Source organism: Filicampus tigris, chromosome 15 (genome assembly GCF_054856515.1).
Source record: "Filicampus tigris isolate MCC_2025a chromosome 15, RoL_Ftig_1.0, whole genome shotgun sequence".
Lineage (NCBI taxonomy): Eukaryota > Metazoa > Chordata > Actinopteri > Syngnathiformes > Syngnathidae > Filicampus > Filicampus tigris.
In genome coordinates, this window is record NC_141231.1 from 8,456,684 (window position 1) to 8,477,704 (window position 21,021).

Here is a 21,021-nt window from a genome sequence, read left to right on the forward strand (position 1 = left end):
TTCCAAGATTTTTGAAAGAAATGTGAGGTTAGAGGTAGGACGAAGGTCATTGAAATTATTAGGATCCGAACCAGGTTGTTCTTTTTTTTTTTGTTCAGGTTTTCTAACAATAACAAACAACCAAACAACAACTAACCTGGTATAGCTAAGAAAAAAAATATCACGGCTATGTGTCCGGAAAACATGGCTGCCTTGGCCACCAGTATCGTAATATAAACATCCTATAACCAACATTTTCCACACCTTTTAAATTCAATGCTTCCTCCTCCGCTTCCTCAGTCATGGTTGTCTCTGCTGTTGCAGTCTCTGCCACTTGTTGCTGATGGAATGCATGCAGTACGTTTTGGAGATGCTGACACATTACCTCCATGAGAGAGTGGGAAATCTCAAGAGGGAGCAGATCCTCACAGGAGCTGAAAGCACACCGCAGTTTTGGTCTCTCGAGCTCCTTCCTCAAAGAAAATTTTAAGTCTCACCTGGAAGTGACTGCAAGGATCTGCAGCAGGCGCGTACATGCCAGCTTGACGGCGCTACTCAGCAGGGGACATCCTGACGTGGAAATGGCGAGCCAGCCCTGATTCATCAGGGCGCAACTGTTGTCGGTCAGCATACAGAGCAGCTCCAGGATGCCACGCTTGACCACTAGCACCAGGTCCACCGGCTGGTAGCTAAAGTTCAGTGCAAACATGGTGGCCAGCAGGAGGTGTTGGCACGAACCTAATGACAGATAATGACAATATTACTGACCAGCAACAATAAACACATTCTACATAAAAAAGCACAAACAATTTAGGACACTAACAAATCACTAGTTAATTACGTCATCATTGTATGATACAGCACAAATCTCCGGCGTTAGTGGCTAGCAGCTAGCTGTTAGCATTAGCAACAAACGCCTTGCTGGTAGTTCAACAACTGTTTTTTGGCTTACATTTTTTTTAACTTCTTTTTCAATATTGTGGACCTAGATTACTTTGTAACGCACTCTCCAACACACTATGATGTCTTTTTGATTATGAAAAAAAAACAAAACTAGTTAAGTAAAAGTTAAAAGTTGCGTTCTTAAATCCTAAACGGCCATTTGAGACATTAGGAGTTGATTTTATTTATTTATTTATTTTATGGGCAAAGCGCTTTATAAAATAAAGATAAAGTTCTATTTATCTTTTTTTTTTTTTGCTGATCCGAAAAAACGATCCAATCCGTGACGCAAAATTCGTGACCAATCCAAACCATGACTTATTTGCACCACTAATGAATAGTGAGCTGCAAATATGCAGGGAATTACTGTTTTGTTTTTGTGGAATAATTACCAGCATCATTAATAGGATAAATCTCTAAGAAACAAAATAATGAGGCATTTATTTAAGGTGACCTAACTCAAGTGGATGAGGAACCCGGCTATTAATTGAGGCAAAGCTTCTACTTTAGCGGTGAGTATACCAGAAGTTTTATATGAAGAAATAACACATATAAGTTAATAATATAAGATATTCTATGCACCCCTAATTGTCTAAACACGGCATTCTGATCAATGTTGTGTTTGTGTAATATGAATTAAGCAGCAAAATCCACCTAGTTTTATCCATTTCTGGCGGCAGCCATTTTGCCACTTGCTAAAAATGACATCACAGGTGCTCAGGGCTCTGGTAACAACCAATCATAGCTCACGAACGAACGAAAATGGCCGCCAGCTGAGATGGAAAAAAACAGGTGCATTTTGCTACTTACGGTAGTTCAAATTCCACAAACAAATACTAATCAGAATGCCGCGTTTAGACTGGTGGGTGTGCATCGAGCATATTATTGTAAAGAACATTTGGTGGTTGACTTCTCCTTTAAGGGGAAGGTAACAAACCTGGATGTTTTCTTTCAAGCAGGACCCTCTGTCTGAGGACGTGCACAACTTGCTGGTAGAAAGCATGCGCTGCACATTGCAACTCCCTTTGCTTGTCAAAAGTAGCTGATTGGGTGCCAGCCTGGATGGAGAAAATGCATTATTAATTCAGTAGTGACATGCAAACAATGGTGACTTCAGTGTGACCACCACATATATACCGTGTAATGGCGCATCTCGTAATAAGCCCCTGTGTGGGAGGTCATGATTTGCGTTCCCAAGGCAAAGCAGCCAGACAGGAACTGGAGCTGCACCGACTGCAACAATGTAGGAAAATGTGGATAGCAGCTCTTTTCCTCCATCTTGCACATGAAGGATGACATCTGACGGAAGGCTTCCAGGCGCATCTAAAGAAAGCAGACACATGAAGATTGAGCTGCCTTCAAAACCAGCACAAATGATAGTTGAAAAAAATATACAGTGAACTCCTGCTACAGGGAGGCTTAGGACTGAATTTTAAAAAGTTAGTAGTATACACATAAATGTATACAGTAATATTCTACAAAATCTTAGTCCACATATTCACATTTAACAATTTGGGAATTCACCTATTTTTAGGAGAACCTATCCTTGAGCTAAGGCCAAAGCCCTGTCTAATATAAAATGATTGCTTTGGCACCATCCTGTGGCATCTTGGTGCCAAGAAACTATGCTGAAGTGAGGTGAAGCGCTTTCTTTAGTCCATAACCCTGTCTTGAGTGAAAAGGAGGGCTTTGCTGCCATTTTGTGGCAGCAAAAGGCAAACCGTTTCATGAAATCGGTATATGTGGAACATCACGTTTAACAAACCCGAAAAACAGGTTAACGGATATCCTGTGAATGCTTCACTTAATGAGCCTGATTGTTTGAACCTGAATTTGTTACAAAAAATTGTTTTCTAGTGTATTTGTATAAAAGTCAAATACATGTATAACATTAATTTATACAAATATGATATGATAAACAAAAACAAAAACAAATCCTAAATCTCGGTTACTGTCACCTTTAGGTGTGAGGTGACCTTGTGTTAAAAACGCAAATAGGTGAATTTGTGAATAGGTAGGATTTAACTGTATATACCTCAGCCCTCTGTTGCTGCTGGAGGATGGCAAAGGCTATAGCTTTGGGATCAGCCTCAAGGCAAGCCTGGGTGGGCACTGTCAACTGGAGCATGTTGCCGCACACAAACTGGAGAGCCTGGTCCAGGATCAGTTGGGTGTTGTCACCGAAGTGGGCGGTGGCCGGGGAGGTCGGGCTGATGCACTGACGCAGGCGATCCCAAGCGTCTTTCATGACATCCAAAGAGCAGAGAGGCAAGCCTGAGGAGAAAAAAAAAAAACTATCAGTTTTTCAGATGATATTTCATAATTATTGTCACCCTTGGTTAAAATGTTTTGTTTAGCTTCTAATAAAATCTTTTTTTTTCGAAATAATATAGCACCAAAATTAAAAAAAAGAGGAAAATCCAAGCTTGAATTCAAGTGGATCTATTCAGTGGGGAAAAGATCCCACATTAAGAAATAATTATTTACGCCACAATTATTAGCACCCCTGATGTTAAGAGTACGACTCCTTTTTGCCAACAAAACAACACCTAATCATCTCCAATAATATTTCACAATATGGGAGAATACAGAAAGAAGGATCTTTGACTATTCTTCTTTGCACAATGTCTCTAAATCATCCAGCAACCTGGATCCTCATCTCAGCACTCTCATCGGCACCCTCCACAGGTTTTCAAGAGAGAGGAGAAAGGAACCCAAGTGCAGCACATACCGCTAGTAATATGGAAAAGGATTTAACAATGGCTTCACCATCTACTGTGACAGGACACTTTACAACCATGACACAAAGCAGTTCACTTCACAGTCGAGCGGGAGAGACTTGATAATTGTACATTTTTCTTGGTCCAAAGTCATGTAATGCTCCGTAATCTACATGTACCAGGTCAAAGATGCTCACACTTTAATGCTGATTTGGTGGTCAGAGGCCGAAGAGAGAGGGGTTTCAAGTGATAGTGTTGCAGCGTCTTTAATCAATGGATGTCGATCAATCTGACAATTATCGTGTCTTCAACAAAGCCTTAAATAGGGGGGTAGTGGTAGTTACTAGTTAACTGACTTACTGGCTTGCTAATCAACTTGCTAGCTATGAAGTTAACAATTTTAACTAACTATGGATTAAAACATACTTACCCATTTTATTCTTGTATGATCCCAAGGAGGTCTTTGATTGGTCAGACTGAATGAAAAATCACGAGGTGTTATGAGAGGAGTCAAACAATAATTTAACTTGGAAAAAAAATACATCTACCTGCTGTCTGGGACCAAAAGACTGTGTAGCTGCCCTGGAATGTTGATTAACAAGAAGATAGCGTTAGAAAACGGCATTTAAAACAAATTAATCATTAAAACAGATTTGACCTGGTGCTAGCATTGGATGCCTGACTCTCTTCCCTCTCACTGGGTTCTGCCCAGGCAGGGTGGACCCCCAGGAGTAGGAAGAGGCAGCGGGAGACGAGTAGACGGCAGGCGGCGGGGAAAGGCAAGTTGTCCTCCTCCAACTCTCTCCGTTTGTCCCACTGCTGTCTGGGATCAAGATCTCTGTGAGGGCTGACTGGGCTCTCCAGGGTGCCGGGCAGCGTGGAAGTCCCGAAGGACTCGTACACCGTCATGTTCTGCTGCACCTGCATGGCCTCGCGTGTTGCCATGAAGGATTCCAGGACTTCTGTGCAGACAGGAATGTTGTTGTGATTAAATCTAAAATTCGACAAATACTATCAGTCAAAAGTTGTACAAGAAACCAGAACACAAAAAGGTAAGGTTGGATGGCATGGGTGAGTCCCCTGGGACATCCACCCAAATGTTCAGCTCAAGCTTAACATGCCAAGCACCTTGGGGTTTACCAAAACTGTAAGCAATGAGGGACCCAATTTAAGGACCCAACATTGGCAGCATCATGGGGAGTCCAGTCTGTTATTTCAGCTTTAGGGAGACAGATTGGGGGTGAGAACGATAGGCATCGAGGAAAATCCACCCTAATGTCCAGATCAAGCTTAAAACATCAAGGGGCCTGAGATACAGAACAATGTGAACACTATGGAGCCCAATTATAGACTATCAAGAATATCAGGGAGACGGTTCCTCTTGCACAGGTTGTTGATCTGGCTGACCCATGCGGGCACTGGTCTGGTTCACAACCCAGAGTAGACTAATGTGCTTAAGGCTCACAAATGGGATCTGAGCTCTGTTTCTCTGACCTGTAAGATCTATGCGATTACTTCCCAATGATTCCTCCACTGCGTCATCATGGTCTTGGTTGTGGTTGGCTTCAGGGGGCGGCGGCACCTGCACCTCCCGGCTGCATTGACCTACAGACAACCGCTCGCTTTCTTTCACAACAGGAGCTCCTGGCTCCTCTGACGGAGGACTGTGACACTGAGAGGTCTGCCAACACCCAAAACAACAACATTAAATGTATTCGTTCAGGATAATAATTGTATTCATCCAAGTGGTGGTACCTGTTTGGCAGTGGCGAGCACCTGCAAAGTCCTCGGAGAGTTTTTGTGGGCCAACAGAGATATTCTGATTTTATAGACACTTTCAAAGACATCTAACAGCTTCTTGCAGGGCTCATATCTGAAAGACAACAGATCATTAGCATTTCTGTCCATCCATAGATATAAATATAAATATAAATATAAATATAAATATAAATATAAATATAAATAGATATAGATATATACACATATACATATATATATATACACATATATATATATATATATATATATACATATATATATATACACACACACATACATATGTATATACACACACACACATACATACATATGTATATACATATATAGACACATATGCTGTATATACATACACATTTATATTTTACATCTATCTATCTATCTATCTATCTATCTATCTATCTATATGTGTGTGTGTGTGTGTGTGTGTGTGTAGAGGATATATGTTCCTCGTGATTGAAATATACTTTAAACTCTCATTACAACCGAAGCTCTTTTTAAAGCATTTCATACATACGATGTCCAATGCAATATTAGGACATTGTGTTTCTGACCTGTCCTGCCAGCAGGCTTTATCTGGTATCCCTGTGTGCTTCAGAAGTGCTGCCAAGCTGCAGCGACAGACGGCCTCCAGCAAACCATCGCATGAAGATCCTCCACTCTCCCACTCTGCTCTCACACAACAAAGACCATTTTACATTGTTTTTAAACAATAGGTGCCAGGATACTTCCAGGTGGCAGAAAAATACTCGGCTATGACTGACATGAATTAAAATGAGAACTGTTCATCCAGATATACATCGAATGATTATTATTTCTCTTAATTTATTTTCTTCCTCAAGCAATTCTAATTTAACCCATCAAAAACTGTGAGTGAGGGGGATAAATCGAGTGGATGTTTTAAAATGTTGGAGCCTGCTCCGGTTTTTGCCACCTGGAAGTACGTGTGACGTTGTGATGAAATGTCCTACCATGTGTCATTGCCACAAAGTCAGGATAAAATGAGACACAACATTGTACCTCTGCCAAGAGCGTACTCCTCCATTTTCTGCAGTAGGCACCCAGCGGGTCCTCTGGAGGATCCCAGCGCCACCTCGAGTAACATCAGAGATTCCTGGTTCAGGTTCAGCTCGGACAGCCTTGAATCGCTGCCGCGCAACAGCACCGCCTCAGTAAGCCAGGCCATGCTGGAATCTGGAGGACAAACATCAACATGACACGAAGGAGTAGTAAATTACACCATTGTTCTTGAAAACAATGTGATTTTATTGGTGTTATTAAACTGTTATTTTAATATTATGCATTTTTGGGGGAAGGGGAACTCAAGGCAAACATTTTCTTTGCAATGATATGTTCTATGGACCCCCACTAGCCTAAACATAATATTCTGATTAATATTGCATTTGTGGAATAAGAATTACCATAAGAAGATCCAATCCACGGGAGCTGGGAATTTGGTTTTATACCACCCTATGTTGTTGACTGAACTGTTGACAACTACCCTCAGGCTTGCATTGCGAATGTCACCGGTGAGCTGTGAGATGCCCCCTGACTCAGACTAGTGGAGGCACATATAGCATAGGATTGCAAAGATGTCTTTTGCCTTGAATTCTCCTTTAAAGACTTCATTGGCATAATATTCAGATGTTTTTCCCGATTGGAAAAAAAACCTAAATTTTGAAATAGTTTCTTTCCGAATTTTTCTGAAAAGTTTTTTTTCAAAACATAACTTTATTAAATGTATACCACACCATTTTCAAAAAATATATATTTTTTCGTACAACTTTTAATGTTTTTTTTTTTTAAATCTATGATTAATAACATTTAGCCTACCAAGCTCCTCATAGTCCATCGCAAGGCCATTCCGGAGGAGCGCATTGGATAGCCAGAACTCTGAGGTTCTTTCTTGGGGGGAGGGCGGCAGGCCTTGCATCATCCCACCAAGGCAGCGTCCGACTGCTAATGCTACAGAGCGCTCCAGATCCAACAGCCAAAGCCATGTGAACTCCTCCTCTTCCTCCGGGTATTCACTTTTATCTAGGTGATATGCCACTGGTCAGCATAGGTGATAACTTAATCTATTGTACAGCATATCAACGCAAACACCACAGACCTGAGGGGAGTGTTGAGGCCTCTACCTCCAGCTCCTGCTGCTCAAGCAGGGCGGTCTCCGGCAGCAACCGGTTGAAATTGTCCAGGTCCTCCAGCAAGTCCAACAAATGGCTAAGCAGAGGCTGGACCGTGCTGAGGGGCAGCAGCAGAAGTGAGTACATGACCTGACACAGCAGGCTGCCCGCCATGGAGTTGTACAACACCTCTGGACAACAGAGAATGGGGGAAGGTTGAATAAGAATGGACCATAAGAGAGAACATTTTATAGAAAATGAACAAAAATGTCAGAAACGTTTTAAGACACCTGGGTATGGTTTTAAATTGCCCAAAAATTGCACAATTTTTAAATTAAATTACATCTCATTCCATTCAAATGCCCGACACCCAAATGAGAAAAAGTGGTTTCGATAATGGATGGATGGATGGATTTCCTCCAAATGGCTTAAGGTGTATTCTTACTGTGCAGCTTCTTCATCATCTGCATGTCCATGAAGCTGTCCTTCAACAGCTTGGTTGATCTTCTAAGCGTCTCTGCGGCGCATGAGAACATCAAGTGAAGATGCTCACCAAGTAATTTTACACTGCTGTCGTCCTAAAAGGCAGTGAGAACAATGGGCGTAAACGTACGTGCGCCATCAAGCCAACTGTTGGGTTGTCCCAATATACAGTAGAAACAGGGCATGATTCTTAAAAAATGATGGGAAATCTCATCAGTCATCAGTAACATCCTACTCAATGTTGAAGACATACTAGATTTCACTACATGGCAGGAATTAGGACAAGGCGTTATTAGTTTGCTAGCTGTTAACATGAAATAAACACGAGGAGGGTTTGGAGCAAGATTACAAAGGACTAACAGTATGAAAATAATATATACTATGAGAATAAAATTGTAATTGTGAAATGTCATTAATTTTACATGTAGTCTAATTATTCATAGGAAAAAAAAATTTATTAAAAATAGTGTCATATTTTGGGAAGAGAAATAATGTAAAGCTATGAGACCGATTGATGATTTGTTTTTTCCCAGGGAAAAAAATCCAGAATAAATTACTGATCACCCCCTACAAATACATGCAATTACAAGAATTAGGTCACATTTTTCCAATTTAAAAAAAAAAGTTGCAGTATTGTTAGAATTTAAAAAAAATATTTCAGGAAACATGTCATACTAATGAGTTTAATGGAATTTTTCAGTGGATATCTTGGAATCTAATGAGAATAAGAATTTCCCCCAGGCAATATTTGCAAATTCATGAGATGGAACATTTCTGTTCATTTATTACCGGGGAAACGAGACAAAGCCATATCATGAAAAAAAGCACTAAAAGCAAGCGAATAGGGCAGTTTTTCAATGAATGAGAATAGATTTCATTTGAAATAAATATGTACATTTGCAAACTCGCTACTCGGTTCACTGTAATCCCTGACGGGGAAATGCAACTCACACCGCAGTAGATTTGCACATGTCATCCGTACACAGTACAGTACCTCGGTGCTGAAGTGGATGTAGCAATGGGCAAGCATGTGTTTGTGAAGTCCGGAGAGAAGCTGATGAAAGTGCGAGGGAGGCTCAGAGGCTCGTTGACTATCACTCGAGAGCATCTTATCACTGTTTTTCTCCAATTCCCCAAATGCTCGCTCCTATATCAACACACACAACACTGTAGTGAGGCACGTAAATCAACCTAGCCATTGTAGTCAAAGGGCAACGGTGGTTGGTCATACCGTGTAAAAGCCGATACTGAGCAGAAGGGTTCTGAGAAGCACCTCGGCTAAGTGAAATGGGTCATATGCTTCGGATGACGATGAGGAGGAGGAGGGCGGTCGGGCGGATGGGGCGGGTGTCAGAGGTGGCACTAGGTTCGCCACGTCCCCAAAATTGCTGTAACCCAGCAGGGATGCCATGTGACTCTGGTCTTGGAGGCTGCTGAGGACCATATCCAACTGCAGACGCTAGGAAATGCACACAAACAGTAAACCATCTTGGAATATTTGAACTATTTACTCTGTAAAATTAATTTTAATCCCATATTGATACGACCTTTTACTTGGACAAAATTTGCTTATCCTTGTAATGTTGTAATTTTACAAATTCTAAAAATCTTGCTATATTTTTATACTGCATTTATAATGGCTTTTAAAAAGACTATTCTCATAATTTTCACTTAAAAAAACACATATGACTTCAAATTATAGCATTTTTTTCGCTTATATTCTCATAAAATAACATCCGTTTTCCCCAACAATCCCTTTTAATCTCATAATTTTACAACCTTTGTCTAAAATAATAAAAGAAAAGAAAAATGGACTTGCAGTAACACATTTTTTGGGCCAAAAATAAAACTTGTAAGATTTTGGTTATATCAATATTTATACTGATATTATGGCTTTTTAAGAAATCATTTATTGTTGTAATAGTACACCATTAAAATAAATAGATCTATCCCAATAGATCCTGTGTGGTCTATTTTGCTTATAAAACTTCCCTTTTTCTTAACATTTATTATTGTATGTAAGTTCAAGGTGTGCTTAATTACCTTTACTGTTTGTGTAAAGTGCAAGGACACATTTCTTTGTCGAAGTGTAACATCGGTTTGTGCTGGCGTATTCATATTATTTAGGCTATTACGCTTGCTAATACTATTGTTGAGTCTCAAGTAAAGGTGGTTGGTTTGTGTTGGACAATGTTTCCTCATTCCCAAGCTGCCCACAGTCCAGACCCTCACATCATGTCTGTTCCCGCCTACTTCAAAGCAAACGAATCACCATCGAACATTTTTAATTCTCAGGAAAGCACTGACTCCTGATACAGAGACTTACTTTGACACCTGAGAAGTCCCTACAGACAATTTGTTGTGTATTCAAAGCCTCCTTGCTCACACATTCTTGCATCTCCTTGCCTTGAAAGCCAGAAGACACCTCATAGGCTTTCTCCCCACAGCTGTATTTGACTACAGTACACTTGCTTTGATGTCAACATGGCATTGTTGGTCCAAGAGTGACCCCAAGGGATGGACACTAGGGCTGCAGCTATGACCTCTCTGCAGTTTTGATCTGACTATCTGACTGTCTATGAATGTATGCTTGTAAACGTTGTACTGTTCTTATCCTGCTAAATTTGGATTGATGAAACCATTAGGCCATGATAATAATCAGTTCCTGGTAATGTTTATGCCAAAACGGTATAGTCACAACTTAGCTAGGGTCAACTCTGATGTATTCAAATTAAATGTTTCCAGCACATGCATGAACGTGATATCACGTTGAAGTTATACATTTTGAAATGCACAAAAGTTTAAAAGGAAAACATAAAAATAGAGTCAAACCTAACTTTTCCACTAAAAAGAAGAAAAAGGACTAGGTCTCACCTGAAACTTGAGCTGAGCGGCGGCTACTCGGAAAATTTGCATGCCTGAATAGATAAATGAGCTTCCCTTTCATCTCCTCGCTCTCTCCCCGGCTCTCTTCTGATAATCTCCTGCTCACTCTCTCTCCTCTGCTCTCCCGCACACTCCCGAACAACCGCTCTCCTGACCAGAAACGCACTACGGAAAGCGGGCTCCTTAAAATAAATAAATTAATTAATGAATACAATTTTTCTCTGGCAACCTTTACCTACTTTTGCTTTTTCTCTTTTTTGTGTTCTCACGTGCACTGAGTTTAGACCTACAAGAGTCTCTCCTCGACCACTGGCGGTGAGACTTTTCTTGGCTCTTGGGTTCTCAGTCCAAACCACCAAGCGCGTGGCAGGTTCACTGTAAGAATCCGCCCCTTCTCTTGTCTGAAGGCCACGAGTTGAACAGATGGTGGCCCTGACGGGGCTCCTAAAACCGCAGTGGTTCCGAGCCATGAGAACCCTACCAAACTTTGTTTATCCTGTTTACTGCCTCCCTTTTTCCCTCTTTTTATATTTCTTTTCTTCATCTGTAAACAAGTCAAATGTCCACCCACTGCTCATCACGTGAGACTCCGCGGATGAAGAGTGCCAACTTTGGTAAAACGAACTCCAAATTTCTTCAATTGTAGCCCTTCAATGTTTAAAGACTGATTTAACATTTTTTTTTGTCATTTCACTTAAAAACAATACAAAAACAATACATACGGTGCCCCTAGAGGGGATCTGGGTTAGTGCAGGCATTACTCCTGAGTCGCTATTAATTACTTACATTCTTACAAGTGACCCGATTTACGCTAGTGTTGAATTCATGTTGACTTTTCTCTTTGATCTTACAAGTGACCCGATTTACGCTACAGTGTTGAATTTATGTTGACTTTTCTCTTTCAAGGTATGACTGCAATCTCATCAATTCAGACGCGGCCCCTGGCAGAAGGCACCGTCAAGGCTGGGAGAAATGCTCTCATGCAGGGAAGAGATTCTTTCTCAAATATATTTCTCTCACATTTCTGAGTCATTTGCACAAACTGCCAAGCGACGCTGAACTGGTGGTGTGATTTTTGTCTAATCCCTCAAAAATATTCTACATAGACGAAACGCTGCCTTTGGGATGAAGTGGACCAAAAATGATCCAAGGCACACTTCCATGAAAGCTACTATATCAGAATATTGGATACTTATTCCATATTTCCTTCCAATTGTACTTTGTGTGTGTATGTGTGGGTGTACTACTTGTCCCAATTCTTTTGTCCATATAGCGCACAATTGCACTTACTTGCCCTTTGGAGAGAACATTTAGACTCTGCGGACCCTGAGGTAGGAGGGAGAGGAGCAGCTCTGTCCGTTCCCTTAGTGGAGGCAGCAGCAGCGAGGCGCCGATGGAGAGAGTGTTCATAACCGCCTGCGCACATGGACATAAAGACAAATGGATATACTGTATGCCCTACGTTCATTCGTATGACATCATGACAAGCAAGTGTACCTGTTGTATGGAGTCAGGCATCTTGGTGTCTATGAGTCTGAAGAGTAGGTTCCGGAGGGGCCTGCCCTGAGCCCCCAACACCATAGCACCGGTCCCCCCGGCATGAGCCAGTGATAGATGGATGGAGAGCAGCTTCATGCACAGCAAAACGAACTGATGATGCTCCCTGCGGTCACATATAGAAGGAGTGCTGCTTATGTGACCACATCTGGCTCTCCACGTGATTTTCTGTTAAAGCTTGGCACAATTACTCCTTCACATCTCTTTTAAACAGGCCATAAAAATGCTAATAATGGAGGAACTGGCATTCTCACTCAAACATATAGGTAAGACAGAGGATGTTTTTACACCAAGTACCACCTAAAAAAAAATGCCGCGCTCTCCAATAAACAACATAAAGGCCTACGTTAAAATTACAGTAAAAAATAAGACAAAGTATTCATCAAAAATGCGGCAGAAGGATTATTCCTGAAAAAGTATCTGATAATATTAAATTAAAAGTGGCTTACAATGTTTAAAAAATAAAATTAAAAAATAAGAAAACCAATGTACTGGATAAAAAAAAAAAAAGTTTAAGCCACACTTTTTTTAAGACACAAAAAAAACCTAGTTCAATTAAAATGTACTGCACATAAAAGTGAAATAATTAACCGAAATAACTGTTTAAAAAAGAAACTGTTCTTAAAGATCAACGCAAATGTATTGCCATGCCACACCTATTTTATATTTTATTATTTTGTTTTTATAATATTTGATATATTTTTATCATGTTTGCAAGAAAATTTGAGTTGGAAATGCCCAGCACACCATTTTTCAAGCAATTCTAAAAGTTATTCTTCTACACCTAGCACATCAGAAAACTGCATTTCTCATTAATATTTTGTATGTAAACTGTATAAACTTTGCTCTGATTTGATCACTGTTCTCTTACATTTTTATATGAAAAACAGCTTTTCACTGTGACTGTGAGGTAGACGGCTATTCAAATTCACCTCACAGGCAGAAGGAACCGAAAGATGTTTGCAGAGCAAACCCACCACCAAACGGCATTTTCCACATATTTACATACACCACTGCTGGTGCCCCATCTGTGGTGGTAAAACAAAAACCTCCACAAAAATGCCCCCGTATAAGCTCAAGTCTCACAAGATGTCACACACATGATGATGATTTGGTCTCCAAGTTTTGCTTGAGGCATATTTTTTCCACTGTATGTTGACAGCGCCTCCGCACTTCTTCAATTCCACATAATAGACACAATTCTTACCAATCAATTCATACATTACCACGCACATACCGCTTGGATAAAAACGGTGCTGGGGGGGTGTCATCCTCAATGCCGTCGCAGTAGCTTTCGAGGAAGCTGCGCAGGTAAGTGAAGGTACTCTCCTCCAGGTCCACACAGAAAGGCCTGTGCCATGCCACCAGCTGCCTGGCAAAAGACAAACAAGATCACTTACTAACAGGTCAGTGTCCCTCTAAGTAAAGTGGAGCCATGTGGGAAGGTTTTTAACATCTGAATCAACTTGTAAAACGTGAGGGACTCAGACCCATAACATGACGAGGGAAACATTTACTGTGTGCTCTTGGTTTGTGGTACAGTGTGATGGACAAGAGAAATGTTTCAGACAACCTGCAATAGATGAAAATCCACATGCTGACGGTTGACGAATGATGAGTACAATTTCAAAATAGACGGACGAAGCATAGTCGGAAGCCCATGTATTTAATGCGTCTTTCGTCCGCAGTCCGTCTTAAGGCTATTTTTCGCGGCGAGGCTTCGATACATATAAACATACATATATACTGTATATATTTGCAAGACAACATGGTACTAAATCGAAGGCGCGCACTTCTAAATTCGGACTTACTGAAGTATTCCAAAAATATTTTAACGAATACAGAGGTTTACATTCGTCCGAAATGATCATAATGTGAGAAAGGAAGGAAAAGAGCTTAAATTTGGCCCGATCGGGAATATATGTACAGTACATCCCACTTAACAAAGTCTTTACCTGTCAGTCGGTACGGCAGTCCACGCCAAGCTGTGGGAAGTTCCTGCCGTGATCTGCTGAATGGACACCCCCTCTAGACCGAGCACTTTCTTGGGTTTGGTAACGGGCGTGGAGGTGTGACCTTGCCCACACTGGCCCATGGTGTTGTTGCCCCAAGCGTAAACTTCATTCTCTGCGGATAAAGCAATACAACACACTCACGAGAGAGAGAAGTAATGAAAGAAAAGCGGGTGAGTCTTTATTATACCGTGCGACAGTGCCAGGCAGTGGCTGTCCCCGCAAGAGATGTCGATGACCTTGGTGATGCTCAGCTCCTCTATGAATCGGGGTCTTAGGGAGGTGGTCTCGGATGACCCGCACCCTAAACACGAGCCGCAGCCCCACGCGAACACCTTGGTTGAATCACACACATACAGGTGATCATTCTATCGTCTGACTGTAGTAGCAATACCGGAAAAGCCCCGTTTCAACCTAGCGCTACAGTTTGGTGGGTGCAGTTTGCACGGAAAATATGTAAATACGAAATTAGCCATGAATAAGGACGGAGGGACGATGAGGGAAGTGTGCACAGGATGCGGATGGAGGACGGAGGACAGACCGGCAAAATATGGTAAAGTGACCAACTGTACCAAACTGTGGATCCATGCTCTCTTCACTTCTCTCAGATTCTCACCTGTCCCGCAGAGGTGAGCGCTAGAGATGACTGACTCCCAGCGCACACTTTCCTGATGATACACCCGTGCAGGGCTTCTATGATCTTGGGCCGATATACGCGGTTAGTGTCGCCATGGCCGAGTTTACCTGCGAGGGCGGCAGCTACGTTAGGGTAAAGCAACGACACCAGACGCGTTCATCGCGACGAGCATACCGTTGTCACCTCCTCCGAAGGACCACACAGTGCGTCCGTCCTGAGCCACGGCGATGGTGTGCGAGCTGCCGCACGCCACCTGCCCCACGCCGCTGATGTCCTTCACCAGCGTGGGCGTGTTGCGGCTCTGGCTGTCACTATGGCCTACGTGACGAATGGGGAAAGATAGAGGATTGTTGCTAACAAAATACAAGTGTTACAGTAAAATAAAGACTCGCACCAAGTCTGCCAAAGTCCCCCTCGCCCCATGTGTAAAGCTCGCCGTCGTTGGTGACGGCTGCACTGTGCCTGTAGCCAGCTGACACGCACACCACAACCTGGAATAGAGCCGGTAAAATTGAATGTCAAAATGTATCATTGCCCTATTTCTCCAAAAAGCACGTTTCCTCACTTTGCCTGACAGCGGTCCTTGGATTATCTTGGGGTATTTCTGCGTAGCACTGTTGCTGTGACCCAGTTTGCCGTATTCTCCATCACCCCAGCTGAACACCTAAAAGAAGTATTTTCAAAATCTCACAATTAATACAGTGAAATTGAAGCAGAGATGAAACGGTTTGCCCATAAACCAAGAAAACATTTCAAATTGTTATTGCAGTGAACCCTACCTAGTAATCGCGGTTTGTGATGCACAAATTCACAAATAATGGTACCTTGACTTGCGAGTTTTATTCATTCCTTGACCAAAATAAGTAACTCAATTTAATTGAATGTCTAATAAATCTTCCGAATGGAAATTAACTTAAATGCCATTAATCCATTCCAGCCCCCAAAACGTACCACAATTGTTTATTTTTCATAAAGTAAACAACAATCTAAAGTGTAAAAATATAATAAAAGAGAATGTAAATGAATGTGTTACTTGTATAAAGTGCTTTATAAAGTGCAATTACTGTATACTGCGATAAAATGAGGTTAGGAGGAGGAGGATTAGGTTTCGGACTTGGTCGCCAATTAAAGTTAATAATAGCAAACCCTCTAATTAATTAGATCCCACCACGAGTTAATATCACAGTTTGAATTTATTTTTAGTGATTTTAAGTTAATTCTGTGGGGTCTTACTTGCATGATAATTTACTTTAGATCTTACGGTAGACAACTTATAATGTCAGAAGCTTAAAGTTGAATGCTTATGATCTAAGATTTTATTTTTTGTTTTACATTTCTTGTAGCAATTGTTTGGTCACGATAACTGTGATATAAAATTGTCATCCTGTTTCATCTGAAGGTGGAAGTATATTCCACATATTCTCTTACCTCTCCCTCCATGGTGATGGCCAATGTGTGACCGTCTGATCCCTTGGAGGAGGACACCTTTTTCATGTTCCTGTGGGGCTCCAGCACCAGTTTCTTGGGCATGGACTGGTTGTTGGAGTCGCCCAGGCCCAGGCGGCCGTAGCTGCCTTTACCGCACGCCTTTACTGCGCCATCCGCAGACACGGAGAAGGTACAGTACTGGCCGGCCTCGATCTGAAAAAAGGGCATGAACGCAGTTATTGGAGGGACTGGGGATCAAATCCCGGTCAGAGCAAACAGGTGGGTCCCGATAAGACCCTTTACGCTGTTCGCCGTTTCCCAGCCACTTGTCGTGGGTGGGTTGCATCAAGAAGGGCATTCGGCGTAAAAACTGTGCCAAACATTTCATTCAAGTAACTCACTGTGGCGACCCTGGCTAAATGGGAGTAAGCCGAAAGTCAAACCACTACAACCGAAAAGCATGAGGTGAGATTTCTTTTTTTTTTAGCGCTGTCTGTTATCAGTTGCGTACAAAGAGCATGATTACATATCAATGACATAACAAACGTCCAGAAAATTTGGTGGAAATCAAGTCTGCTTGCACTGAGGCCAAGTGAGGCAGTGGGGCAGCCGAACCAACTGGAGCTGTAAAAGCTTTATATTATGTATTATCGTCACTTACGTTACGACTGGAGGGGAACTTTATTGTATAGGTCATGAGTTGGCATGTTCAGGATTTGGAAGAGGTGTGTTATTTTGCTTAAAACCACACCATTTGGGCATCACTGAAGCCCTGCGTGGGTTTGGGCAGCAAGATTTTCTCCAGTGTTCCTTCCGCCAGCTGATGACTGCTATTGCTGCCCCACACATACACCACGACGGCTTCGCTGTTGGAGCCGGGAGCGTCTGCATCGGCGCTGCAGGAGCACAGGCAGAAGGAGGCCAGGTTACAGATCTGCAAAAGACAGGTAGAGAGTGAGCTCCTGAAAAGCGTTTGCTAAAAATACTGACTTTTATACCTCCTCGAAGAGACAGAGGGCCGCCTGGGAGAGACGGCAAAGTCCGTCCGTGTCCTTTTGGAGCACTGGAGTGTTGATGGCGTCGCCACGAAAACCCTGCAGGTTGAGGATAATATGTTGATACTGGCTCCCTGTTCATTTTAGAGTTCATTTTAAGATTTTTTGTTTTTAAATATTTCAATGGTTTCGCCCCACCTTAAAAACACACACAACATTACAAGCAATTTGCAATGTTTAGAATATTTTAGGAACAAATATATATTCTAATGTAATAAAATTCCAAACATTTTTTCTATAGTTAAAGAATAGTTTAAAAGTATATATATATATATTTTGGGAATAAAATGTTCCAATATTTTTCACCTCCATCTTTAGAACTAAATTTCAGAAATCTCCATTATTTAATAGTTATATTTTAATAGCTATATAAATTGCTTAAAATGCTTTTAGAATAAAATGTCAGGTTTTTTTTCTAATTTTTACTTATACATATTTTATGATTCTATTTATAAACTAAAAACTTAAAAAAAAACATTTTTTAAATAGTTTTTTAAAGGCAAATGTTTTGATTGAATATTATCATTGCTTCTTCTAAGATTGCTTTAAAATAATATATATATATTTATATTATATTATATTATATTATATTCGAGTGTGGCAAAAAAATGCTTCTTATATATTTATTTTCAAAATGCAATGAAATATTGGAAACCTTTTTAATGTTTTTGGATACATGTTCAAAAAATATTTGAAATTGTCATGACTTCTTCATCAGATTTACGGAAGTAAATTAGCCAGGTCGCCATCACAACTGGAATCAGTTCTTAACTGTCCTATAAAAATGTGTGTACGTCCTAATAAAATGAATGAATAAAGTAAGCCTAAATGATAATATGAATAATGTATATAAATATTAAACAGCAATATGTATTTAGAAAAAGTCTAACATTGATTTTAACCAATCAAAAATAACTTCAATTATCCACCCATCCATTTTCTATTCTGCTTATCCTGTTCAAGGTTACATGGAGCTGGAGCTTCTCCCAGCTGATTTCAAACGAAAGGCAGGCTACAATCAATCAATCACAACAACTATTCAAACACACATTTACACCCTCACGAAGTGGGAAGTGAACCCACACCGCCTGCACCGAACTCAGGCGTGTGTACTACATCATCACTGACTTAAAAGAAGTAGTAATATGCATACAGTACTTCTAATTCATTATTATGATACATGAAACTGTAACCTACCGAAAAATGTCTCATTTGAAGGAGGGTTTGATGGATGAAATCGAATCCCACACCAGCTGCTTTCTGTGTGCTCGGTGCGGAGGAGGAAGACGGCGCAGAGGTGCGCGCGGACATGGAGGCCGCCATAGCCACCTCCACCCACTCCAGCAGAAACTTGAGCGAGCCTCTCTGCATGGCCAGGCCGAGCAGGAGCTCCAACGCCAGCCTCCGACCCGTCAGATCGGCGCCGCCGTTCCCACTGCTTGCCGACGTCTTCTTGAGGAAGTCGGCCACCTGTGCCAGGCAGTCCAACCCGACTGAGGGGATCTTGCTCTCATTGGCCAGAGAAAGTGGTGGCAGGGACGCCAGCACGGAGGAGGCGGTGGCCAGAACGTCGTTACACAGCATCGACTCGGGGTGTTCGGAGGCTGCGTACCTCCAGTTCTGCTGCAGCAGTGAGAAGAGCAGGCTCAAACCGGTCCTTACGCCCATCTCGATCAGAACATCCGTGCCCGACTTGACTTTGGGCAGAGTCCCTGTCAGGCACGGCTCAGAGGCCAGCTCAAGATGACCGCATTCTGCCCCGCTCTCTGTGGCCTGCGAGGGAAGCTGCGCACGAAAGTTGTCGTGGTACTTGGTGTGAATGGCGTAGAAGATCCTCTGCAGAGCCACCAGCCTGTGGTGAAGACCCTGCGTGTAGCGGGTCTGCGTCAGCATTCGGCGAGCCAGCCATCGTTGACTTTGCAGCAGCGACAAAAGATACTCCTCCTTCTCTGCGGCGGCGCACGACTCGCACTCAAAGTCGGGAAGCCGAGGGCCGACGAGTTCCTGGACGGGCTGGGCCAGACTCACCACCTCCTTGTTGTGGAGGAGCCTGCTGTAGAGGGCGGCCGCCCCATGCCTGGTGGCCGTCTGAACGCTGTCTTCCGCCGCCCAGGAACTGTTGAGGTGTTCCTGCCACTTGAGCAACACATGGGTCTGACAGGGCATCATGACTGAGCATTATCTTCACCCTGACGAGCACCTGAAAGACGAGGAGAAACGCGTGAACTTACAGTGAGTGGATGCACGGCCTGGAGCTTGGTAAACTTGAGGCTAAAAGGTTAAAGATCTGTATTGGACTTGCGTCTCAAAATTGTGGCGTGAACTGACGAAGCTATGAGATTTCACCCAAAGACGAGTTGATTTCGATTTACTTCTCAAAGAGTTGGACTTGGATATGACTTTCGAATGCACACTTTTGACGAGACTTCGATTTTTGTCTCTTGACACCAGGCTTGAACTGGATTTGACTGGATTTGGAATTGAGATTGGAAACTTGACATGATAAGACATCACTTGGATTCACATCAGAAAGACTTGAGACTCAAACTCATGGATGGACCTTGGCTTGGACTCATGCTTGGTTACTTTGTCCAATAATATGGATAAAATATCATTACAGTAACTGTGTTTTATTTATCTTTGATTTGGATTTCATGACTTGCATTTCCAATAAAACAAAGTGTGACTTCTACATGAAATGATGACACCAAGGACCTTTCCTTGAGCATCGAATTTTTCTCTCATTCCATGTAAACAGAAGATTGAGAACCAGGGAACTTACAAATAAACCTGACCAGAAAGAGACCAAGGACTAGCAACTTGACCTTACAGAGATAGAGGCCTTACACATGCACCTCAAAAATTTGACTTGACTTGGTTTATGCTTGTATTTTCTTTTTGTGATGGAAGCATGATTAGCACTGCTGCCTCACACCAAGAAAGTCCCTTTTTCCATTCCACCGAAGACTACTCTTAACACCCGACGTTGGTCCTTTTCTGTGTGATGTTTGCATATTCTCCCTTGGCCAGTGCTGGTTTTCAGCAGGTGCTACAATTTCCTCTACAGACAAAAACATGCAAGGTCAATTTTTTGCAGTTCCTGTGGAGTGACACAGTTGACTTTGCTTGTCACGGATGGGTTAAACACAGAGAACAAATTCCTGAACCTACCTTTGTCTTGCCTGGTCATGTCTATTAATGTCTATTTGTATTTGATATCAAAGCAGTGGGATGATAAGTGTACCCCAAAAAATAATAAGTGGCATATAGCTTAGAAAAGGCAATTGTAAAGAAGTGAGGGTGAACCAACCAGGGAAATGAGCCATTGATGAGTCAAAACTAAAGTCTCAGGTCATGGGCTTCATGGGGCCAAAACCCCACCTTGTGTTCAAACGTGGCACGAGCTGAGACGACCGAGGA

At 42.0% G+C, this 21,021-nt stretch overlaps 1 protein-coding gene across 6 annotated transcripts in view; it reads right to left on the reverse strand.

Moving 5' to 3' along the window:
* Positions 1-21,021, reverse strand: part of LOC147135329 (putative E3 ubiquitin-protein ligase HERC1) — a 56,214-nt gene that overhangs the window by 32,967 nt on the left and 2,226 nt on the right. For 4 of the 6 annotated variants that reach the window (XM_086053070.1, XM_086053068.1, XM_086053069.1 and 1 more), the window contains exons 2-31: positions 18,799-19,801; positions 17,545-17,640; positions 17,298-17,480; positions 16,547-16,759; positions 15,684-15,782; positions 15,513-15,609; positions 15,293-15,436; positions 15,098-15,225; positions 14,672-14,816; positions 14,425-14,596; positions 13,707-13,841; positions 12,410-12,575; positions 12,203-12,328; positions 9,258-9,485; positions 9,021-9,173; positions 7,989-8,121; positions 7,531-7,734; positions 7,251-7,454; positions 6,438-6,611; positions 5,972-6,086; positions 5,397-5,514; positions 5,136-5,322; positions 4,300-4,603; positions 4,190-4,223; positions 4,072-4,117; positions 2,957-3,195; positions 2,059-2,244; positions 1,859-1,979; positions 477-717; positions 244-413 (exon numbers count right to left, since the gene is read on the reverse strand). In XM_086053070.1, the coding sequence (XP_085909196.1) occupies positions 244-413; positions 477-717; positions 1,859-1,979; positions 2,059-2,244; positions 2,957-3,195; positions 4,072-4,117; positions 4,190-4,223; positions 4,300-4,603; positions 5,136-5,322; positions 5,397-5,514; positions 5,972-6,086; positions 6,438-6,611; positions 7,251-7,454; positions 7,531-7,734; positions 7,989-8,121; positions 9,021-9,173; positions 9,258-9,485; positions 12,203-12,328; positions 12,410-12,575; positions 13,707-13,841; positions 14,425-14,596; positions 14,672-14,816; positions 15,098-15,225; positions 15,293-15,436; positions 15,513-15,609; positions 15,684-15,782; positions 16,547-16,759; positions 17,298-17,480; positions 17,545-17,640; positions 18,799-19,770 (5,533 nt within the window). In that variant the 5' untranslated portion in view covers positions 19,771-19,801. Of the gene's footprint in view, positions 1-243; positions 414-476; positions 718-1,858; positions 1,980-2,058; positions 2,245-2,956; positions 3,196-4,071; positions 4,118-4,189; positions 4,224-4,299; positions 4,604-5,135; positions 5,323-5,396; positions 5,515-5,971; positions 6,087-6,437; positions 6,612-7,250; positions 7,455-7,530; positions 7,735-7,988; positions 8,122-9,020; positions 9,174-9,257; positions 9,486-10,900; positions 11,078-11,151; positions 11,270-12,202; positions 12,329-12,409; positions 12,576-13,706; positions 13,842-14,424; positions 14,597-14,671; positions 14,817-15,097; positions 15,226-15,292; positions 15,437-15,512; positions 15,610-15,683; positions 15,783-16,546; positions 16,760-17,297; positions 17,481-17,544; positions 17,641-18,798; positions 19,802-21,021 lie in introns of those variants that run through there. The other 2 variants (XM_086053067.1, XM_086053071.1) reach the window with 2 other exon arrangements.